This window comes from Dendrobates tinctorius, unplaced genomic scaffold (genome assembly GCF_039654945.1).
Source record: "Dendrobates tinctorius isolate UK_male_01 unplaced genomic scaffold, ASM3965494v1 ptg000112l, whole genome shotgun sequence".
In the NCBI taxonomy this organism is placed as follows: Eukaryota; Metazoa; Chordata; class Amphibia; order Anura; family Dendrobatidae; genus Dendrobates; species Dendrobates tinctorius.
The window spans coordinates 1267688-1291640 of NW_027361780.1; the positions used below are offsets into that span (position 1 = coordinate 1267688).

General features: G+C 41.0%; 1 protein-coding gene across 3 annotated transcripts in view; it reads right to left on the reverse strand.

Moving 5' to 3' along the window:
• Positions 1-23953, reverse strand: part of NF1 (neurofibromin 1) — a 419128-nt gene that overhangs the window by 69145 nt on the left and 326030 nt on the right. For all 3 annotated transcript variants that reach the window (XM_073589728.1, XM_073589727.1, XM_073589726.1), the window contains exons 36-44: positions 20217-20649; positions 14422-14762; positions 8406-8608; positions 6821-7014; positions 3853-3993; positions 3494-3773; positions 2305-2519; positions 1894-1955; positions 1694-1808 (exon numbers count right to left, since the gene is read on the reverse strand). In XM_073589728.1, the coding sequence (XP_073445829.1) occupies positions 1694-1808; positions 1894-1955; positions 2305-2519; positions 3494-3773; positions 3853-3993; positions 6821-7014; positions 8406-8608; positions 14422-14762; positions 20217-20649 (1984 nt within the window). The remainder of the gene's footprint in view (positions 1-1693; positions 1809-1893; positions 1956-2304; positions 2520-3493; positions 3774-3852; positions 3994-6820; positions 7015-8405; positions 8609-14421; positions 14763-20216; positions 20650-23953) is intronic.

Here is a 23953-nt window from a genome sequence, read left to right on the forward strand (position 1 = left end):
ATTTTCTCCCCACAATATTTATTACTTCCACAAGAGGACTTGTGATGCTTTGATTGCTTATATAATACACTGCATAACTTATATAGTGCAATACAACATCCCAGCCTCTCAGTGCTATTCTAATAGGCACGGGTATACTGACAGACAATGATATGCCGTGATTCCACCACAGTGGGAGGCTGTCAGGGGGAGCACTTTCCCTATATAAATCCCCTCAGGTGCTGTAGACACTTTGAACTTGGCTAATGAGGGGTTAAATGGCTGTGATCTCACTTATACTAGCAATTTCAGCAAGACCCTGGCCACATACATAACCAGGCTCCTGAGGCTGACCACACGATAACAGAGCCAGGTGATTATCATGATGTATATATCTGGCATTGAGCACTAAATTACAAGTATTCATGACAAATGTATATAGAACTGTGCAGAAGTTTTAGGCAGGTGTGGGCAAAAACACAGAAAATTTGTATTAATTTAAGTGCAAGCGAACAAAAGAGAAATCTAAGCTAAATCAACATTCAGGATGGAAATCGTTTGCCTCCAAAGCAGTAATCAATTCTTTTAGGCACACTTGCAGAAAGTCAGGGATTTTGTACTATTATCATCATGTGTGTAAATAACTAATTAAACACAATCATTAACTAAAACAAACAGCTCTGTTGGAGACTTTAAACTGGGTGAGGAACAGCAAAACTCTGCTACAAATGTGAGATTGTGGAAGACAGTTTCGTGTGATAGGTCATAAATCATTGCAAGACTGAACACAGCAACAAGACACAAGGTAGTTATACTTATTAAGCAAGGTCTCACCCAAGAAAAGATTTTAAAGGCAGACTGGGTCTTTAAGATATGCTATTCAAGGCCTTTTTAAGAAGCACTAAGAAATGGGAAATGCTGAAGACCATAGACGCAGAAGTTGGCTAAGAAACAGTAACATATGAAAGACATCAGCACTTTGTGAATTAGTAATAATAATAAACTATTAACACTTCTATTTTTAAAGAATTCATATCGTGCATCATTTTTTCTACACATGCCTAAAACTTTTCCAGTACTGAACAGAAGATCAGTAAGGTTTTAAAACAGAACAAAAATCTAACATAAAAAACTAAACTATTTTTATTCTACAATATGCGGGCAGCCATATGAACAGCAATTAGTGAGATGCTTTTCAGAAGCCATATGGGCAATAGAAAGCAACACTCAGGTGCTGAGTCACTGACTCCTATAGCAGAATATTCTAGGAATATTTTTCATATGATACAACAAAAGCAGTCTTCATATTTGTGAATATTAATAACATTCTTTTAACAGCGCAGAAAATACACTAATATTCAGACATAAAACCGAATTACATTTCACTGGAAGAGTTATACAATATAGCTTTATTCCATGACTTTGGCCAGGGAAAGCAATGACAGTATTCTAAGAGGAAGTGATTAGTAGTACTACTGTAGTAGGCAAACAAATATCTATTAATATAATTCTGCAAGCTATATTGTTTTCTAGTACTTCTACTTAGTAATATGCCTGTAATGAGAAGTCCATATACAGGGGACCTGAGGTGAAGGTATAGGACACAGCCTACTTATGAGTCTGTACCAAGCAGTAGATCTATTCACAAGACAAACAGGTGTGGCATTGTCAGTTTCTTCTGCATTAAATCCCATTGCAAATTTAGATTACTCACTTTGCTCAGGATGCGAATGATCTGTTTGATTTGTCCATGAGAAACACGTTTGCTGATGCACCCGAAGACGACAAGTGCTCGAGGCTGAAGTGATGGATTATACTGGAATGCAAACCTACACAGAGAGATCATTGTGAGGAAACATGATAGACCGAGGCAAAAAGTATATATCTAGACACTAAAATGCAACAAAAACATACTTTTGAGCAAGCTCAGTCCACTGGTCCAGCCACTTGCAATTTGGGATATCTCGCATGCAGGCCTACAAAATAAACCGTTATACTCAGCATATAAAAATTGCTAAAGAAATAACGAAAATTGGTCTGATCAATAATTTGGCATTAACTAAATGCACTATAAAAGTAATGCATTTGGAGACTTAAAATGCAGCAGTACAGAAATTGTCCAGAAACAGCAATGCACTTGTCCATATTGCAAATGATAAAATATGTGATTGGAACATATCTACTATGACAGAAATGAGAAAAGTGGTGCAGTTTCTGGAAGAAAAAGCAGGTTATTTGCTAATACTGGGTAAGCTCTTTAGTAAAATGAAGAACTCACTACTCTCTGACATTTAAAAGAACGATTCCAATGAAAACATAATATACCTCCATGATTTCTAAAAGTGCTTCTGTGACCGTTTCCAAGGACGTCAGAGCAAACGTCTCCCTCTCATACGAGCCAGGTGAGAAAGAGCGGTCCCGATAACTGGACCGAAACGCTATAACCGCTGCAGACTTGACTTTGCTTATCCCAAACAGCAGATAGAATTTGGGCAGGGAGAATTCTGTCAGACTAAGCCGCAGGACTTGTTTTGTCTCCTCTGAAAAAAAGAAATAGGTTTGTGACACAGAATACATAGAGACACACTTTTCAGCACTGCCAACCGCAATTTCAATCTACACACAGACTTGAAAGGAGTTTTCTGGGACTTCAGCATTGATGAGCTATAGTGGCTTCGGAAAGTATTTCCCTCCCTTGGTATTAATCGTGTTTTGCTACCTCAGATCCTGGAATTTCACGTTTTTGTTTTTTTTGAGGGTTTGCATCAGTTCACGGGAAGAACATGCCTACAGCTGTGATTATATGGTTTTCTTTTTATTGTGAAAACAGAAAATTACTGAAAATTTCAGGTGTACAGTCACCCTCCTCATTCACCTTCCGCCAATTAGGCAGCGGAGAGCAAGCTGTCAATCACAATGACATCAGTAGTCCAGCCCTGTCAACAGGAACAGAAACTGCTGCTCTGTTGACAGTAAGAAGCTAAATCTCTGGCAGGAGCGGTCTATTACCGGAGCCGGGTACAACAGACAGGTAGTTTCCTCTGTTAGTAACTACAAAGTGACGGATATCCCCTTTAATCACAGTCTCTAGAGGGGCTCAAAATTTAAGCTCCTTATCAGTATGTCTTTGAAGTGTGGGAGAAAATGAGAGAACTTTGAGGAAGCCCAAAACGCAATGTAGATGTAGTCCTTGGTTATACCCCAGTATCGTCAAGCAATCTAGTTTTGCCAGCACCACCAATGCTCTTTTTTTGTATGCTATCCTTAGAAGAGGTCATAAATATCTGATTCATTGGCATCAACCACTGATAGGGTGATTGAAAGGACCATGGTGCCAAGTCAAACTTTAAGTCTTCCTCATTGTTCATCAGGCACAGCACTGTACATTTAGCAATGGCTTTGCCCAAAATTATAGCTTAGCCCTAGCCACTTGAGCATTCATTTAGATAACCTTTTATAATAAACTTCTATGCAGATAAATACTATTGCAATGGCAATAATAAAAGGTACATACCACTAAAATGTAGCTGTGAGCAGGTGCACAAAGAATGAATGATATTGATTACAAGTCCATGGGTGGAAGCTCGAAGAGAAAGAGGACCTGTTGCAACCAATAACGTGACAACATGAAAGAGGTAGGGAAGATGGGCAGCCACATCCAAGGAGTTGTTAAAGGACAGCATAAGCATGTATCGGGCAAGTATGGCAATATCATCCCACATGAGATGCTGCTCCAGCGTAGGGGTAGGAGAAAGGCAGGTCTTGTCTATTATTTTACACATCCTTCCAATGACCTGGAAATAAAAAATGATTGTTATTTTATGACTAAATGCACTATTATACCTGTGTTAGAGACCAAAGGTATAGACAAACCTTGCTTGAAACCAGTTTGACATTGCCAGATGCTAAAGCAACTGCTGTATCTGCCATGACTTCAGCTTTAATGGATCCAAGCCCACCCGTTGCACTTGTTTTAATGAAGCTGTCAAGAACGACATCAAGAAGATCTGTGATCTAGTTTTAAAAAAAAAAAAAAAAAGGAATATAATTATACTTCTAAAAAGTAAAAAAGTTGATAAAGTTAAAGTTCAACGCTAACCTATGACATCTTAGCTGCCACCTATGTTTCTCTATGTGCTAATGAGGTACGTGCAAAAAAACAAATAAGCAGAATAGATCAAATCCAGTTCTTAACATTCAGTATCTTAGCGGAAATTAATATTAATGATTAAATAGTCTAAATGTATTTGGAGCAATCTTACCACCACTTACTGAACTTTATATTGAGAAACAGATGTAGATGTCCATAACTAGAGTTGAGCGAATTTGTTCTGATTTTGTCCCCGAATCTAATTTTGACATATTCGAGCCATATTTGAACACTATTCGTGCCGAATGTATGTGTGATGATCAGTTCCCAACATATTCGGTAATTCCTTACTCCCATTAATTCTAATAACGTTCGGCTGTGTTCAACCAATATTGCAAAACCAATATTCGATGCTGATTGTATTCAGAACCGAATCCTAACAAATTCGCTCAACTCTATCCATAGCTAACACCTTATCACAATGACACAGACTAACATGTAAACCACATGAAGCTATTAAAAAACAACATCAGGCTTTAAACTAGCGTGTCCACCACAGTATTGTCTATGGCACTTCTCAATGCAATATACTCAGGTATTTTATATCTACAGTTCATTATACTGCGGTTAAAAGACCTGTTATAAATATGGAATAGGATTCTAAATAGGCATTTATGTAATATTTATACCGAAGTATTGGCAACACTTAACTGGGCAGCAGCAACTTGTGTCAGTTTTGGTTGATATGTTAAAGATATCTATTAGTAAATATTCTCCTTTCGATAACAAATATTTACACAATTTACAATTTTTGTAGATGTGACCATATTATAACACCAATTGTAGCATTGTGGCATCATTGATGGGATCTTACTTTTTATTAAATGTGAAAATGAGATTTGTTCCGTCAATCTCAGGGCCCTCTAGAGGCATCGCTGTTTTTGACCCCTTTCCGACATCGGGCATAATAGTACGCCGATGTCGGACTCCCCGTTTGGTGCAGGCTCCAGCACTGAGCCCGCACCTTTCCGGGCACATGGCAGCTGATATATACAGTTGACATGTGCCCGCAAAAGTGGCGGGTGGAATCGCGATCCACCCGTGGCTGTTAACTAGCTAAATGCAGCTGTCAATTTCTGACAGCGGCACTTAACTCGCGCTAACCGGTAGCGCGTCACTAATCTCTTTCACAAGATCGCGAGTCAATGATGGGTTGGTATGACAACCAGAGGTCTTCAGCAGACCTCCATTGTTCTTATAGCCGGATTGCCATGAGCGCCACCCGGTGGTCGGCGCTCATAGCAAGTAAACATTTCTGCTAAACACAGGGGATCGAAGTAATGCAGCTTCTAGTCTCCCATGGAGACTATTGAAGCCTGCAAAAAGTAAAAAAAAATAAAAAAAATTTATAATAAAAAAAAAAAAAAAAAAGCTTCAAATCACCCCATTTTGCCCCATTCAAGATAAAAAAATGTCAAATATACACATTTGGTTTCGCCGCATTCATAGTTGCCTGATCAATATAAAAAAGAATTAACCCGATCGCTAAAAGGCATAATGGGAAAAAAATTCAAAACGTCAGAATTGCGGGGGTTTTTTGGTTGCCGCTACATTGCAATAACGGTTGATTACAAGAATGCATCTAAATCAAAATGGTATCAATAAAAACATCAGCTTGGCAACCAAAATATAAGCGCTCACCCAGTCGCAGATCACGAAAAATGGAAACACAGGTCTCGGAAAATGGATTTTTAAATTTAATTTTAGATTTTTTTTCCACCACTTAAATAAAAAATGAACCTAGACATGTTTGGTGTCTATGAACTTGTAATGACCTGGTGAATCATAATGGCAGGTCAGTTTTAGCATTTAGTGAACATGGTTAACCAACCCAACAACTGTGGAATTGCCCTTTTTTTGAAATTTCACTGTACTTGGAATTTTTTTCCCATTTTCCAGTACATGATATGTTAAAACCAATGGTGTACAACTTGTCCCACAAAAAAACAAGCTTGCACATGGCCATATTGACCAAAAAATTAAAAAAAAGCTTTGGCGCTGAGAAAAACGGGAGCAAAAAACAAAAACGCAAAAAACCAAAACCTCTGGCCAGGAAGGGGTTAATGATCACCCCAGAGGTCACATGTGGCTTTCAATTTTTTTTTTTTTAAATAAAGATTACATATTTTTTGACTACATATGGATATCAATTTTTTTAGGCATTATTTTGCCCTGAAAAAGGATCATATATATTTAAGGCTTTGTTCGCATTGGTATATATTTTTTCTTTTCAGGTTCCAAAGCTTGTAGCACGATTGTTGCTGTCAAAAAATAAAAAAACCTGAAAGACCCCCATAATAAGACCAGATCAGTTAAGACACCAAAACAGAGCCTAAAATAAAAATAGTGGCAAAAAAATAAAATAAAAAGGACATTTAAACTGTCTGCATATTAATTTGAGAGACAAGTAAAATGTTAATTAAATTGTATCCTTTGGAGTGGAGATACAAAGAGCATTGCCAACAACAGGATATGCAAAAAATGAATGAAAGATTTGGCAGCCATCTCTGGATAATGGGGTCTCCAGACCAACCTGGTGAGATGGTTACCACATCCAGGTAAGAATGGCTGCACGAGTGCCACGCTCTGTTTGTTTCTTTGGGAGTTAATAGAACAAACAATCGTATATACCATAATTGTCAATACCTCTCAAGGTAGGTGACTTTTCATTAGCACCTGCTGTTTGCTTACCTGTCCCAGGCTGCCCCAAATTTTTGCTTGTATAGAAGGATACATTTGTTTCTCATTTATTGTCATAGTAATCAACTTGTCCAAGATTGCACTGACACGTTGTCTCTTGGCATCATCAGTGAGTTTACAGAAGCGAACAAGATTTAGTAACCAAGGGGTCATGTACTCCAGACACAAATGTTTTAGTTCAATACCTGGAATACATGGAAGTTTGTAACTAGCGTTATATCATCAATAAACAGAAAAGATCAAGAGACAAACATTATAATACTCATGCTACTCTCTATAGAATTATACATAAAAGGTATAATGTTGAAAATCATTTAACCTCAAGTATAAAGAGAGCTGGACTGTGCGCTGCCAAATGACCAAACCAGTAAGGAACTAAGCCCATTAAAGCAAGAAAAGCCAACCATAAATTTCATAAATACAATGAAGAATGGGTAACAAACAATTATTATATATCAAATATCAATAAAGGTAAAAAGTGGATATAAAGTAAAAAAATGGGGGAGAATGCATAAGTAGTAATTATATTGTATAAAAGGTCATACATAGTAAAAATACCAAAAAAAAAAAAGGAGGTTTGCCATACATAGATGAATAGAACGGACCGATAATAAAACCCCGCTTATGTGGCACCCACACAGAATCATGTTTTAGCAATCTTCTTCTGGCGCAGACTAAGGCAAATTACCAAAACGCGCATCGGGGTGGCAGGTGGGCACCACCCAAGCAGTTAAGACCACAACAGCAGTATGTATCTAATATTACTTAGTTGTGTTCTAATTTAATGTTTCTGTATGTCACCTTATATGTGTTACCATAAATGGACTTTTATCTAACTATATGACACACAGTTACGTTACCTTACAGCACATGATCTATCTATATACGAACAAACAAGTGTTATGATCAGTGGTCCCTGGTATTCATTTATATATGGCGCACTTACATTTTCTCTCTTTTTTTTATCATGTATGACCATATACAATTACGCTATTTCGTATGCATTGTTCTCCTTTGCTTGGGTCTTTGCTTCCACATTTTTTCACTGCATACCCACTTTTTACCATTCTTGACATTTAATAAACATATTGTATATTTTTTTCACCCATTCTCCATAGTATTTATGAACTTTATGGTTGGCTTTTTCTTCCACTTTAAAAGGTTTTATGCATAATGTTGGAGACTAAAGCTCATAAAGGACATATCACTTTATTCATGTATGGTGGTCTAATCTTTGGGAACCTATACGATCCAGAGAACGAAGACACCGCAGTTCTAAAGTGATGCATCTCCTTTACCATATTTCCCTGGGCAGCAGTGCACCAGGTGTCTACCTACAGAAAACATATTCAGGTAATGGGGCATTCTATAATTTTGTTTTAAATTTTCTCAGATTTTGGTTATGTCAACTGTAAAATATGGTCTTGTCAGAAGAAGTAGTAAAATGGTGAGAATATTTGCTTATCCAATGCATCTGAAATGAAAACTAAAGCAACTTTACAAAAGGTCATGATTCCAATTTACCATAAACAACAGTAAATGGTACAACTACTACTAACACTGAACTAGTACTCACTAGATTTGCTGAAGCCAGAGATGCACTCTTCCAAAAATTCTAGGGTGAGATGTGGTTCATTAGCTGCCAGTGTCTTGCTAATGGAAACAATGAAAAGTGTATTGTTGGCTGGGATGCAAAGACCCGAAGTCTCCAGTAACTGCCCTTCAATCTTTAAGTTAAAGGTACATGTTAAGGCACACAGAAGGTTGTAAGCAGCAGACCTGTAAAAGGAAAAACAAACAGTAACAAAAGTCATCTAATCTGTCAACATAGCCAAGAACAAAAGAAGAAAAAATCCACCTCTAATTCTAAATATTCTTAAATTCACTTGTGAAAAACCTTTAAAACAATATTTTATTAAGTTTCTTTTTTTTTTTTGGGGGGGGGGGCAGAAGACATTTTTGTGCAGGTCTAAAAATGATGAACGCCCTGACAAATTACTCAGTGGATAGCGTTATAGCGTTGCATGTGTATAAACTGAAGCGATTTGGGCTTATTGATATCGTTTTGATAAAATTACTGTTTAATCTACTGCAACTCTGAAACTTCTTATCCTTGTCATGAGAAGCTCCTGATACGTAATTCTTGATTTTCATGAGCTCTAGCTAGTCCTGCCACTCAACATTGATGGCAGCTTTCTGCCTATGCATAATGTAAGAAGAAAGCTGCCATTCAATGACATGGGTAGAATTAGACAAAGGTGGTCATTAACACGACTAGCAGAGGAGCAGCAGATATTGGGACCCAGCGATAGAATCTCAGTCCCTATTTAATGTTATTCTTGGATTGCAAAGTAAAAACCTGATGACAGATTCACTTTATAGAAGTCCAGGCAGGCTCCTTTATTACTAAAAAGCTAAGTTATACTCAAATCTTCCAAAGAGTTCTCAACTTCCCTTTAGTAATGTCTTTGTAATACAGTTGGTGTTGGTTATCTGCATTCAAACCATGTAACCGTATAAGTATCATGTAACCGTAGAATTATCAGGCACTGCACAAAATTGTGACAAAAAATGTATATACTGTTAAAATGTCAGGTTTTTGTCAGGTAAAACAATCATACAAAAAGCCACCATTTCAGAACTTTTCCACCTTTCATGTCACCCATAACCTGTATAAAACCAGTGAGAAACAAAAGTAAACTCTTTTCAGGTAAAAAAGGAAATTAAAGAACTAAAATTATGATACTGCATAAATGTGCACAGCATTGAACAAATACTTTGTTGAAGTACCCTTACATTTATGATAGCATTCAGTCTTTTTGGGTAGAGGTCTGTCAGCATGTAACATCCAAAACTGTCAATCTTTGTCTACTTTTCCTTGCAGTAGTGCTCCAAATATTTCAGTTTGAGAGCACATATCTTGCATATAGATTTTAGATTTTCAATCTTATTCAGGTCTGGGCTCTGGCTGAGCCGTTCCAAAACGTTGATCTGTTTCTGGTGAAGCCATTCTTTTGCTGATTTGGAGGTATGCTCAGGGTCATTTTGCTAAAAGGTGAAATAAATCTTCATCTTTTTTGCATAAACCATAAGGCTTTGATACAAAATTGACTGATATTTTAAACTGCTCATTATTCTCTTCGCCATGACTGAAGGCAGAGTTGTCGAAAAAAACAGCCACAAGGCAAAATACTTCCTCCACCATTCTTCACTGTGGGTATGGTATTCCTTTAGTGATATGCAGTGCCGGCTTTGCGCAAAACATACCTTTTGACTTAAGGCCAAAAAAGTTCAACCTTGATCTCATCAAACAAGAACACACATTTTCCCACATGCTTTTGGCAGTCTTGATATAAATTGTGGCAAAACATAGCTAGGATAGGATGCTTTTCTTTGTAAGAAAATGCTTATGTCTTGACATCCTACCACACATACTACACATATGGAGAATATGAGAGATTGTTGTCACATGCATTACACTCTAGCGAACACTAGAGAAGACAAAGGATTCAGAAGTATCTAGATAAGCTTGAACAATGGGCATCGACTATTAGAAAGGTATTTAACAGGGAGAAATGCAAGACTACATCTGGGCAAGAAAAACGAAAATGACATCTATAGAATGGGAAGAATAGAACTAAGTAACAGCACGTGTGAATAACAGAGTGTGGGATGCGGCAGCAAAAAAGACAAACACAGTTTTATAATGTATTAAGAGAAGCATAGAGTCAAGATCACGTGAAGTAATTATCCTCCTGTACTTCTCTTTGGTCAGGGCTCATCTGGAATACTGTGCCAGTTCTAGGCTCCACATTTTAAAAAGACATTGAAAAACTGGAGCAAGTTCAGAGAAGAGATACCAGGATGGTAAGCGGACTGCAAATTATGTCCTATGAGGAGCAGTTAAAGGATTTGGAAATGTTTAGCTTGCAAAAAAGAAGGTTAAGGCCTGTTTCACACTTCAGTTTTCTGGCGTCAGTCACAATCCGTCATTAGCAGAATAAAACGGATCTGACGGATTTGCCTGGTGGATCCGTTTTTTTCCCCATAGACTTGTATTAGTGACGGATGGCCTTCCGTTTCATCCGTTGTACAACGGATTCGTTGGAAAATAGTTGTCTGTCGGCCGAAAAAACATGCCTAGGAACGTTTTTTTGTCTCAGACTATGTTCACACGTGGCGGCTTTTTCGCGGCGGTTTTAACAGCACGATTTTGCCGCGAAAAATAAGCATCCCATGCATTCCTATGGGATTCCGCAATGCTGTGCTAATGCTGCGGTTTTTACTGCGGCGGAATCACTCCGCGGTAAAAAAAAAAAAGCAGCATGCTCATTAATTTAGCGGAATCGCAGCGATCCCGCACCCATAGGAATGCATTGCTCTGCTTACTTTCCGCATGTGGCTGTGCACACGATGCGAAATGTAAGCAGAACATTTGCGGATGGTACCCACGGTCAGGAGGAGAGGAGACTGTCCTCCGGGATTTGGGTACCATATCCCTGTAAAAAATAGAATTTAAAATAAAAAATATTGTTATTCTCACGTTCCGACGTACCGCGCAGCCTTCCCGCCTCTCTCCACGCTCACGGTCCCAGTAATCCTTTGCGAGCGATGACGTCCGTTCTCGCGGGATTGCGAAGTCTCGCGGGCATTCGCGCGACGTCATCGCGAATGACCGCGAGACGTCGCGATCCCGCGAGAACGGACGTCATCGCGGTAATTCTCGCAAAGGATTACTGGGATCGGGAGCGTGGAGAGAGGCGGGAAGGTTGCGCGGGACGCCGGAAGGTAAGAATAACAATATAATTTTTTTTTTTTACATCCTATCTTTTACTATTGATGCCGCATAGGCAGCCTCAATAATAAAAAGTTGGTCACACTCGTCAAACACTATGTTTGACGAGTGTGACCAACCTGTCAATCAGTTCTCCAAGCGATGCTACAGATCGCTTGGAAAACGCTAGCAATTCTGAAAGCTAATAACTCTTGCAAAATGCTAGTTTTTCCGCGGGAAAATCGTGGGAATTTAAAATGCGATTTTCCCGCGGAATGGAATTCTCGCAGTAATTTCCACGAGAGTTCCGCTACGTGTGAACGTAGCCTAAGTCAAAAAGGCGGACAGTGAAGGATCCGTCGCCGTCCATCGTCAGCTAGAATGAAAGCCTATGGGCGGCGGCTCTGTTGCCGTCCGTCAAAAAACGGATACGTCATCGAATTCCGTTTTTTCATTTGTCCCTTTCATTTAAGCCCAAAAGCCCTTTTGGCAGCAAAAAATAAATCTCTCTCTCTAGAATCATGTTCCTTTACATTCCAAAATCTGCAGTTTCGACGGATCCGTAAAAAAAAACAAGAAACGGATGAAAAAAACGGATGCAACTGATTAAACGGATCAGTTTTTTCAGCAGATCCACTAGACGGATCAGTTGTAAAAACGGATCAGTTGCATCAGTTTTTCACTAATTTCGACGGATCCGTCATTCCGTCAAAACGGCGGATTTTGACTGACGCCAGAAAACTGAAGTGTGAAATAGGCCTAAGAAGAGACTTAATAGCAGTCTACAAATATAAGGGATGGAAACGCGAGAAGCAATGAAACTGAAAGGGAAAAGGTACAGATTAGATAGTAGAAAAATTGACAGTGAGGGTGAACAAAGAGTGGAATAGGCTGCCACTAGAAGTGGCGAGTTCTCATTCAATGGAAGTCTTCAAACAGAGGCTGAACAAGCATCTGTCTGAGATGGCTTAGTGAATCCTGCACTGAGCAGGAAGTTGGACACGATGACCTTTGAGGTCCCTTCCAACTCTAACATTCCAACATCTCCTTTAGGCTGTGTTCACACGTAGCGTTTTTTTTTGCGGATTTGCCATAAAAATCCGCTCAAAAAAAGCTTAAAATAAGCTTCCCATTCATTTCTATGCATTTTGCACTTTTTGTGCATATTGATGAGCTTTTTACCGCAAAAAAAACGCTTTGCGGTAAAAAACGCAGAATGCTCATTAATTTTGTGGAAAATCCAGCGTTTCTAGCTAGTTTCTATGGGTCTGGAAACGCACGGAAAAACGCATAAAACCGTGCATTTTTTGCGCCAAAAACATGCGGGAAAAACCGCGCATTTTCTGGGAAGGGAGTCTTTTTTATGCAGAAATTTCTGCATACATGGGCACATAGCCTTAATGTTGCTATAGGCCTCTTGGCAAGCTCCCGGGCCAATATTCTTTTTGTCTTTTAATCAGTTTTTCAGGAACGTACAGTTCTAAATAATGACACTGTTGTACCAAATTTGAGCGACTTCTTGATGAGTCTTCAGTTTCCATGGTACATCTACAGTAATGCTTAGAAGAAATTTTCGTACCCTTCACCTGTTAACTTTGAAGAATGAGATCCCTTTGCTGTGTTGTAAGCCGTTAACGGATCATGGTTTTTGCTGTAAAAGGTAACTAAGAAAATGTCATGCAAATCCTACTGAAACAGTTAAACTTTATACAGGGTTAATAAGACTGACTGTAAATTATGGCAGTGATGTACTGACTACTTAACGTATTTTAAATGTGATTGGCTAATTTTTATCCACATTCCCATAACATATAATAGGGTCCCAAGATTTATGCAACAATGTAGTTTTAATTTTCTTCTCAAATGACTTCAGTTGAATTTTTTTTACATGACAAAGACCTGGCATGTACACACTATTTTATACATACTGTATTTAATCACGTAACATACAACACTGAGAACATAGGCTTAGGAACAAATATTAAAAGTGCAATTCTTTAATTCATTCTGTAATACTAAATACAGTATGGTACCCATACTCTACACGAACTCTTGAAAGAGGCTAATAAAAAAATTATTGCTTTTGGTAGCCACTATAACGGGTTTAGTTCTGCCACAAAGAGATAATGTGAAAAGCATTGCAGGTTAATTTAATTCAATTAAAAATTCAGAAAAGTGTTTTCCTATAGATTCCTTTAATAGTGTATGTATATATTTAAAAAGAAAAAAAAATGGTTCTTTGCTTACCCTGTCCGCATCTAGTGCTGAACCTCGAGTCGACAGAAGTATAGGCAACTGAACTGAGCGGCCTTGGCACCCAGTGTTGGGTCCAGTCAGGGTAAGTAAGGCACAATTTGTGAGGGAATATACAGGAAAAAGTTTTGTAAAAGGGGACAGCCCGTTTAATTTCATTTTGATTTCTACATTTTTTTAGTGCTCAGAGGTAAAGTCTTGTAGCTTCAAAAGAGATCCACACTCCTCTCCAATTGGACTTGTGTACCTCATACTGACCTATTCAAGGGGTATGGGAAAGCCTAACTGGATGCTGGGGGGTAGAGCTGCCAAGGCAATGTACAACGCCTGGGGACTATCGTACACAGATCGTATTCTAACATGATGCACAATACTTGCCAGCCTGAATGCAGTTTCATATCTCTATACCTAAAGAAAGATTAACTTAGATCTTCAACGCAGACACTATTTAAAAAGTCTAATAGTGCAAGCGCTTCATTTCGTTATGGAAGAAATAAGCAAACTGGTGTATCATTTTTGCATATGTATTAACATGCAGTAGGATGGTAAAGAAAGGAAATTCTACCGTAGACTTGGATCCGAACTCCCCAAGTTAAGCAATGCAATGTTGAGTAGTGTTCCTGGAACATCCTTCGGACGAATTTTAGTGTGCTGGGGAATAGAATCTGGCTGTGACAGTTCCCATCTAGTCCGTATGTGAATGATAGACTGAACAATGGCTTCACACTCCTGATGCATGAATGTGAGCGGTGTTCCTTGGTTGGCAATCGTTAAGGTGAATTGATTTTCATCCACTAAACAGATTTCTTCAATTTCAGACGCATAGTAGATGTCATTCAGAAACACAGACTGTCCCAAAACTCGCGTCCTCTCAGCTGAAGTGACCTGGACAGCTGTAGATCCGACCTGCAAGGACAACACAATTTTAAGGTCAGTGAATCTAAGCTTCACACAATAAAATAAATACTAATTAAAAATGTGTATTGTGGCCTTAAAGGGAATCTGTCACCTCGATTTTACGTTCTGAGCTGTAGATAAGCCCCCGATCTAACGTGAAAGAGAAGAAAAACAGGTTTTTATTACACTCACCCGGGGGGGGGGGCAGTCCGGTTCGATGGGTGTCGCAGGTCCAGAGCCTCTGTCATCCTCATGCGACGCCGTCCTCCTGTTTGCTTCATCGCACCGGGGCCATAAAGCTTCTGCGCTGGCAAACTTCTCTGCCCTGCTGAGGGCAGATCAAATTACTGCAGTGCGCAGGTCTCTCTGACCTTTCCTGGCACCTGCGCACTGCAGTACTTTACTCTGCCCTCAATAGGGCAGAAAAGAATGCCTCAGCAGAAGCGCTATGGCCACGGAGCGATGAAGATGCAGGAGGACGGCATCGCATTAAGATGGGAGGCGCCACCCATCTGACCGGACCGCCCCCCCTGGAGAGTATAATACTACCTGTTTTTCTTCTCTTTCAGGTTAGATCGAGGTTTATCTACAGCATTCTGTAATGCTGTAGATAAGCCCCGAAAGGAGGTGGCCACAGCTCAGAACGTAAAATCGAGGTGACAGATTCCCTTTAAGTAACGTACAAGGAGAACATACAGAGGAACAATGTCCATGTAATCCCGACTATAGAGATGCAGGCATTTTGTTTATCATAATAGTGACACCTTAAGATGTTGAAGTGTTAATAGTTCATTTACATAAATTAACTAAATGCAAAGTGAATGAACAAAAGACAAATTTGGGGTTACCACCAGGGCTGTGGAGACGGAGTCGGAGTAGTGGAGTTGGGTGTCCATTTTGGTGGAGTCGGAATAAAATGGCCCGACTCCTAAAATACATAATGGGGTACAGTAGCACAATGCAGGATGTGCTGTAAATGTTTTCATAATTTGGAGAGTTATGAAATGTCTGTTCTGTTCCTGATCTAAGCTTTTAGTTGAGATGAATCTGTCCTGCACTTTATATACATGCTCAGTAAAAACCAGTTCTGTGGAGTCGGGGAAACGGAGCAGTCGGTGGTTTGCCTCACTGACTCCAGAGCTCTGGTTACCACCCTTTGAAGTCACTTTGAGGGGTCTATATGATAGAAAATACCCAAAAGTGATACCATTCTAAAAACTGCACCCCTCAAGGTGCTCAAAACCACATTCAAGAAATTTATTAACCCTTCAGGTGCTTAACAGGAATTTTTTGAATGTTTAAAAAAAAAAATGAGCATTTAACTTTTTTTCACAAAAAAAATACTTCAGGTCCAATTTTTTTTAATTTACCAAGGATAACAGGAGAAATTGGACTGCAAAAGTTATTGTGCAATTTGTCCTGAGTACACTGATACCTGATATGTGTGTGGGGTACCACTGTTTTGGTGCATGGCAGAGCTCAGAAGGGAAGGAGCGCCGTTTGATCTTTTTCAACGCAAAATTGGCTGGAATTCAGATCGGACGCCATGTCACGCTTCGAGGGCCCCTGATGTGCCAAAACAGTGGAAACCCACCACAAGTGAAACCATTTTGGAAACTAGATCCCACAAGGAAACTTATCTAGATATGTGGTGAGCACTTTGAACCCCCAAGGGCTTCACAGAAGTTTATGACGTACAGCCGTACAATTAAAAAATCATATCACCTCCAATTTTTTTTCCCCAAGGGTAACAGGACCCTAAAAGTTATTGCGCAATTTGTCCAGAGTACGCTGATACCCCATATGTGGGGGTAAATGACTATTTGGGAGCATGGCAGAGCACGGAAGGGAAACAGAGCCATTTCACTTTTTTTGGCTGGAATTAAGATCGGACGCCATGTCACGTTTGGAAAGCCCCTGATGTGCTAAAACAGTGGAAACCCCCCACAAATGATACCATTTTCGAAACTAGACCCCCCAAGGAACTTATCTAGATTTGTGGTGAGAACTCTGAACCCCCAAGGGCTTCACAGAAGTTTATAACGTACAGCCTTACAATTAAAAAAACATTTTTTCCACAAAAATCATCTTTTCTTCCCCAATTTTTATTTTACCAAGGGTAACAGGAGAAATTGGACTCCAAAAGTTTTTGTCCAATTTGTCCTGAGTACGCTGATACCCCATATGTGGGAGAAAACTACTGTATGGGCACATTTCGGGGCTCGGAAGGGAAGCAGTGACGTTTTGGAATGCAGACTATGATGGAATGGTTTGCGGGTGTCATGTTGCCTTTGGAGAACCCCTGATGTGCCTAAACTGTGGAAACCCCCCACATGTGACCCCATTTTGGAAACTAGACCCCCCAAGGAACTTATCTAGATGTGTGGTGAGCACTTTGAACCCCCAAGTGCTTCACAGAAGTTTATAACGTAGAGCCATAAAAAAAAAATCATTTTTTCCCACAAAAATGATATTTTTGCCCCCAATTTTTTATTTTCCCAAGGGTAACAGGAGAAATTGGACCCCAAAGCTGTTGTGCAATTTGTCCTGAGTAGGCTGATACCCCATATATGGGGGTAAACCACTGTTTGGGCGCATGGCAGAGTTTGGAAGGGAAGGAGCACCGTTTGACTTTTTGAACACAGAATTGATTGGAATTGAGATCAGACGCCATGTTGCGTTTGGAGAGCCCCTGATGTGCCTAAACAGTGGAAACCCCCCAATTCTAACTTCAACCCTAACCCCAACACACCCTTAACCCTAATCTCAGCCCTAACCCTAAGGGTGTGTGCACACGTTGCGGATTCTGCTGCGGATCCACAGTGGATTTGGCCCTGCGAATTCGCAGCAGTTTCTGCTGAGTTGTACAGTATCTTTATATTCAATGGGAAATGAAAAACGCAATGTACATGCTGCGGATTTGCTGTGGTTTTAAAACCGCAGAATGTCACTTCTTTGTGAGGAATCCGCAGCAGTTTAACACCTGCTACATTACCAGTTGTCAAAACGCAGGGGAAAACCGCAGGCTAATACGCACTAAATCCACAGGTAAAAAGCAGGTAATTTGACCTGTGGATTTACCTGCGGATTTAGCCAAATCTGCGCGGAAACATCCACATCTGAATCCGCATCGTGTGCACACAGCCTAGCCCTAACCCTAGCTCTAACCTTAGCCCTAACCCTATCGGGAAAATGGAAACACATTTTTTTTTAATTTTATTATTTTTCCCTAACTAAGGGGGGAGTATGATTTACTATTTATAGCGGGTTTTTATGTTTGGCAGCTGTCACACACTAAAAGACGCTTTTTATTGTAAAAAAAAGTTTTTGCATCACCACATTTTTGGAGCTATAATTTTTCCATATTTTGACCCACAGAGTCATGTGAGGTCATATTTTTTGCGGGACGAGTTGACGTTTTTTATTGGTACCATTTTCTGGCACGTGACTTTTTTAATTGCTTTTAATTCCGATTTTTGGGACGCAGAATGAACAAAAACCAGCATTTCATGAATTTCTTTTGGGGGATGCATTTACACCGTTCCGCGTGTGGTAAAATTGATAAATAATCTAATCTTTATTTTTTATATAGCGCTAACAAATTCCGCAGCGCTTTACAGTTTGCACACATCACCACCACTGTCCCCGATGGGGCTCACAATCTAAATTCCCTAAAAGTATGTTTTTGGAATGTGGGAGGAAACCACAGTACCGGAGGAAAGCCACGCAAACACGGGGAGAACATACAAACTCCTTGCAGATGTTGTCCTTGGTGGGATTCGAACTCAGGACTCCAGCGCTGCAAGGCTGCAGTGCTATCCACTGAGCCACCGTGCTGCCCAAAATTGATAAAGCGGTTTTATTCTTCGGGTCAGTACGATTACAGTGATACCTCATTTATGTCATTTTTTTTATGCTTTGGCGCTTTTATGCAATGAAAACAATTTTATATAAAAAATAATTATTTTTGCATCGCTTTATTCTGCGAGCTATAACTATTTTTTTGCCGATGATGCTGTATGGTGGCTCGTTTTTTGCGGGACAAGATGACGTTTTCAGCGGTACCATGTTTATCTATATTCGTCTTTTTGATTGCGCGTTATTGCACTTTTTGTTCGGCGGTATGATATTAAAGCAGTTTTTTGCATCTTTTTTTGAAGGGGTTAGGCTAGCTTCACACTAGCGTTTATTCAACGCAGCGCACGGCGCCCCTAAGCCCCGCCCCATCCGGTCATCGCCGCCTACTATCGCACATGGACGCTTGCGATCTGCGCACCCCATCTTTAGCATAGGGTGCGCAGATCATGCGCTGGCCGGGCGCTAGTAGGATTTTGGCGTGCGCTGCGCACCTTCAAAAGTGCGCAGCGCACGCAAAAATCCTACTAGCGCACGATCTGCGCACCCTATGCTAAAGATAGGGTGCGCAGATCGCAAGCGTCCATGTGCGATAGTAGGCAGCGATGACCGGATGGGGCAGGGCTTAGCGGTGCCGTGCTGAATAAACGCTAGTGTGAAACTTGCCTTAACTAAAGGGGTTAACTAGTGGGACAGTTTTACAGGGCGCGTCGTTACGGATGCGGCGATACTAAATATGTGCATTTTTACCATTTTTTTCATTTACAAAAAAAATAATTTATTGGGATATTTTTTTTTTTCCTATTTGGGGATTTTTTATAAATTATTTTTACACTTTGCTTTTTTTTTTTTTTTACTTTATTATATTGTCCCGAGGGGGGACATCACTATAAGGTGTCAGATCGCTGTGTCAATCAGCGATCTGACAGGCGCTGCTGCAGGCTTCCTCGCGCCTGCTCTCAGCACTGAGGAAGCCGCCTCTCTGCAGGCCCCCGAAGGCCATCTTGGATCCAGTGGCCTGCAGAGAGGAGACCCTCGGAGCGACGCAGCACATCGCATCTCTCCGAGGGTCGCAGGGAAGCATGAATGCCCCCCCCCCTTGCGCGCTTCTCTCCTATGCCCCTGGTACACTGCGACCATGTTTGATCGCAGTGTGCCAGGGGTTAATCTGCCAGGGGCAGTCCGTGACCATCCTTGACACACAGTGCCGGGTGTCAGCTGTGATAATCAGCTGACACTCGCCCATGATCAGCGGCGCTCCCCCCGGGGGGCGCCGCTGATCACTATGACGTGCGATCCCGTCCTTGGGATTTAAGTCCCAGGGCACATGGACGGGATAGTACGTCATATGGCAGAAAGGGGTTAATGTATTTGTTTTGTGTAGACACTATAAGAGTCAAATGGTTAACATTTAGGAAGAACAACCGATAAATACAGGTGTCTTTCCTCACATACTGAATTCTAAATATAGATACTGATATATTACTAACCAATTTCTTTAGAACCGTCATTTCTCTAAGCATGATTATTAATGATGAAAGCTTGACATTTGGAACCCTCTTTCCTAAACCGTAACAATTACACTTAATTATATAAAGAACCACTTACTTTTATAGACACTTTAGTGTCTTTGTGAGCCAATTTAAGTGCATTATGGAAAAGCTTCAAGTCTTCTTCCAAAGCAAGGGTGGCAGCGGGGAGTTTCTGCTGATCGTGCTCTATGTGCTCGGCCAACTTTCCAGATGGATCAATGAAAATCAGCCTCTTGCTTCCTTTCAGTCCAGTTAACAGCCTCTCGTGATACTTTGTGTATTCCCTCACCCAGGAGTTACAGTTGTAGATATAAACAGCTGTCACATTTTCATAAGCAAAGCCAGGAAAAACCACAAACCATTTTGAAAGGAAGTCTGTCTTGAAACGATTGCTGGGCCCAGCGTGTGTGAGATCAACCACTATCTCATATGGCTTGGCATAGTATGGCTTTAAAGTCAGAAGGACGTGGTAGATCAATAAATCCCCATTGATTTGACCAGTCTTGAACCTGCGAGAAGCAGAATGCAAAGTTATTACGAAATGTGCACTAATCATCAATCACAGATCGATAAAGGACAGCGATTGTAATAGACCAGGAATAAATGTCAGAAAAGACAATGAATAGATATATAGCAACAACCATATAACAAGTCAAACACACAAAACTATCTGCTTTTTTTCAGAAACTAACATATAGCTAATGGCAAACTAAGAGAAATCACACAAAGTGAGCTCATGTTCAGTCTTTTGTGACTTCTAATAACCGTTTTAGAACTGGGAAGTGGTTAAGAAGCATGTTCATTCTTATCAACCAATGATGGCGAACCTATGGTACACATGACAAAGGTGGCACTCTGAGCCCTCTCTGTAGCACGAGCGCCGTCACCCCAGTGCTATGACCTTTCTGGTTGGAACTTCTCCGAGCTGCCTGTCATGCTAACAGCTGGCTCACAGAAGGTCCAGCCCGCCGGCCCCAGCACTCAATTGCACTTGCTATTTTCACACATCAGTACAATTGAAGCTCTGACAGTCGGGTCAGGGCAACGTTGGCAGCATGATCAGGTCATATGATCATAATGAAGAAGTCACTAGCAGTGTCATGTAGTCTTCTGGGGGCGCTGCTTTATGAGGTATGACGGGAACAAAAACTATAATTGCAGACAGGCTGTGGTGAGTCATCTGCCTGTCCTTCTGGAGCGTCACTGTAGCACTGTTGTGTTCTCTTACCTGAGCCTGTGCTCATGACCTAAATACTGCTGTGTGTCACATCACTCACCTTCCCTAGCTGCAGACTTATACAATGCAGCTGCTTTGTATCTATAATGCGCGGCGCACAATATTAGGAGTAACAGATAAGTGAATGGGATTCTGGTATCTGACTGCAATTCAGTCCATAATCAGCAGCAAACTGAGTCTAGATGAAAACTGCTTACATTGTCTATAGCAACCAATCACAGTACAGCTTTCATATTGGCAAAGTATGAAAAATGAACGCTGCGCTGTGATTGGTTGCTACAGGCAACCAAAGCAATGAGGTACATTTACTAATGTTGTCTATGGCTGGTTTAAGATATTGACTTTCAAGGTCTGAGTACAGATTGCCATGTCCAGAATGGCCGCAGGTCTCCTGACCCAAACAACCACCTTGTACGCACACATAAATAAGGGTGCAGAATCAGGCTGGGAGATCCGCAGCTGGTCTGGACATCGCAGACAGATGTCTGAAACTAGCCTAAAGCCACATTCACACGTTCAGGACTTGGTCAGTCATATCTTGTGTAGTGAATAGAGTGAGGGGCAATTACATATTCAGGGATTCGGCATACGGCACATTTTATTCAGGAGCATTATAACGACACTGCTATTTTTCAGGCCAATGTATCAAGATGCGCTGCAGAAGACAGTGAGAGCTGTTACTGTCACGGTCTTATGCAGCACATCGTGATACATTGCGCAGCTGTCGCTGTGAAAAGTCTTCATATGATGCACACACACATAGTTGTTATATATATTATATATATATATATATATATATATATATATATATATATATAATATATATATATATATATATATAATATATATATATATATTTTTTATTTTTTTTTTCCAGACTAACACGCACTTTCTTCCTTCAAAATGTGGACAAAAAAGGGGGGTGGGGTGTCATATCGGCTGTGGTGGGGGAGCGGCAGCAGCAGGTCACAAGAGGCAGGAGCTGGTGGATGCGGCTAACTCCTGTGCCAGCTGCTAAAGAGAAATTAATATTCACTGCAAGGTAATATTCATTTCTATTTAATAGCGGACATGCTGTTAGCCGCAACAGCCAGCTTCCTGCAGCTGCCGGGCGTTCGCGTGTACCTGCTACTCAAGGGAATATTCACTGATCTCCACTCCCATAGGTGTAGAATGCAGTGAATAAATGAAGTATGCAGGTAAACGTGAACACTTGGCAGCTGCAGGAACACTGTGCACGCTATTAAAGAGCAATGAATACTCAATGCTCTCCACGCACAGAGTACTGGAGTAGTGAGTGTTCTGGCAGCTGTCCTCAGCTTGCAAATAGCATATGACATCCCTTACAAGCATAAAGCAGCTGCTGGCATCGGAACAAAACCATGTAAGTATAAATAGTTTTTTCATGTTTTTTTCTGATGGGGGCCAATCAAACCAGGTTAAGGATGGGGCCTTGCATACCAGGACGGAGATGGGGGCCGTGCACACCAGGCTCGGGATGATGGGGGGCCGTGCACACCAGGCTCAGGATGATGGGGGGCCGTGCACACCAGGCTCGGGATGAGGGGGGGCCGTGCACACCAGGCTCGGGATGATGGGGGGCCGTGCACACCAGGCTCGGGATGACCGGGGGGGGGGGGGGGCGTGCACACCAGGCTCGGGATGAGGGGGGGCCGTGCACACCAGGCTCGGGATGAGAGGGGCGTTGCACACCAGGCTCGGGATGAGGGGGGGCCGTGCACACCAGGCTCGGGATGAGGGGTGGCCGCGCACACCAGGCTCGGGATGAGGGGGGGCCGTGCACACCAGGCTCGGGATGAGGGGGGGCCGTGCACACCAGGCTCGGGATGAGAGGGGGCCGTGCACACCAGGCTCGGGATGAGAGGGGGCCGTGCACACCAGGCTCAGGATGAGGGGGGACCGTGCACACCAGGCTCGGGATGAGGGGGGGCCGTGCACACCAGGCTCGGGATGAGAGGGGGCCGTGCACACCAGGCGGGGGATGAGTGAGCCGTGCATACCAAGACAGGGGATTGAATTGAACCTAGAATTTACCAAATTTTTGGCTTCAATTTATTTTTCTAATTTCCTCCTCTAAAACCTAGGGGTGTCTTATATTCCAAAAAATACGGTATATACACACACACACACACATATATTATATATACATACACACACCATACATACACTATATATATATATATATACACATACATACACACACACACACACACACACACACACACACACACATATATATATATACACATACACACACACACACCATGTATACATAAATACAGTACAGACCAAAAGCTTGGACACACCTTCTCAAAGAGCTTTCTTTATTTTCATGACTATGAAAATTGTAGATTCACTCTGAAGGCATCAAAACTATGAATTTTAACACATGTGGAATTATATAATTAACAAAAAAATGTGTGAAACAACTGAAAATACTATATGTCTTATATTCTAGGTTCTTCAAAGTAGCCACCTTTTGCTTTGATTACTGCTTTGCACACTCTTGGCATTCTCTTGATGAGCTTCAAGAGGTAGTCACCGGAAATGTTCTT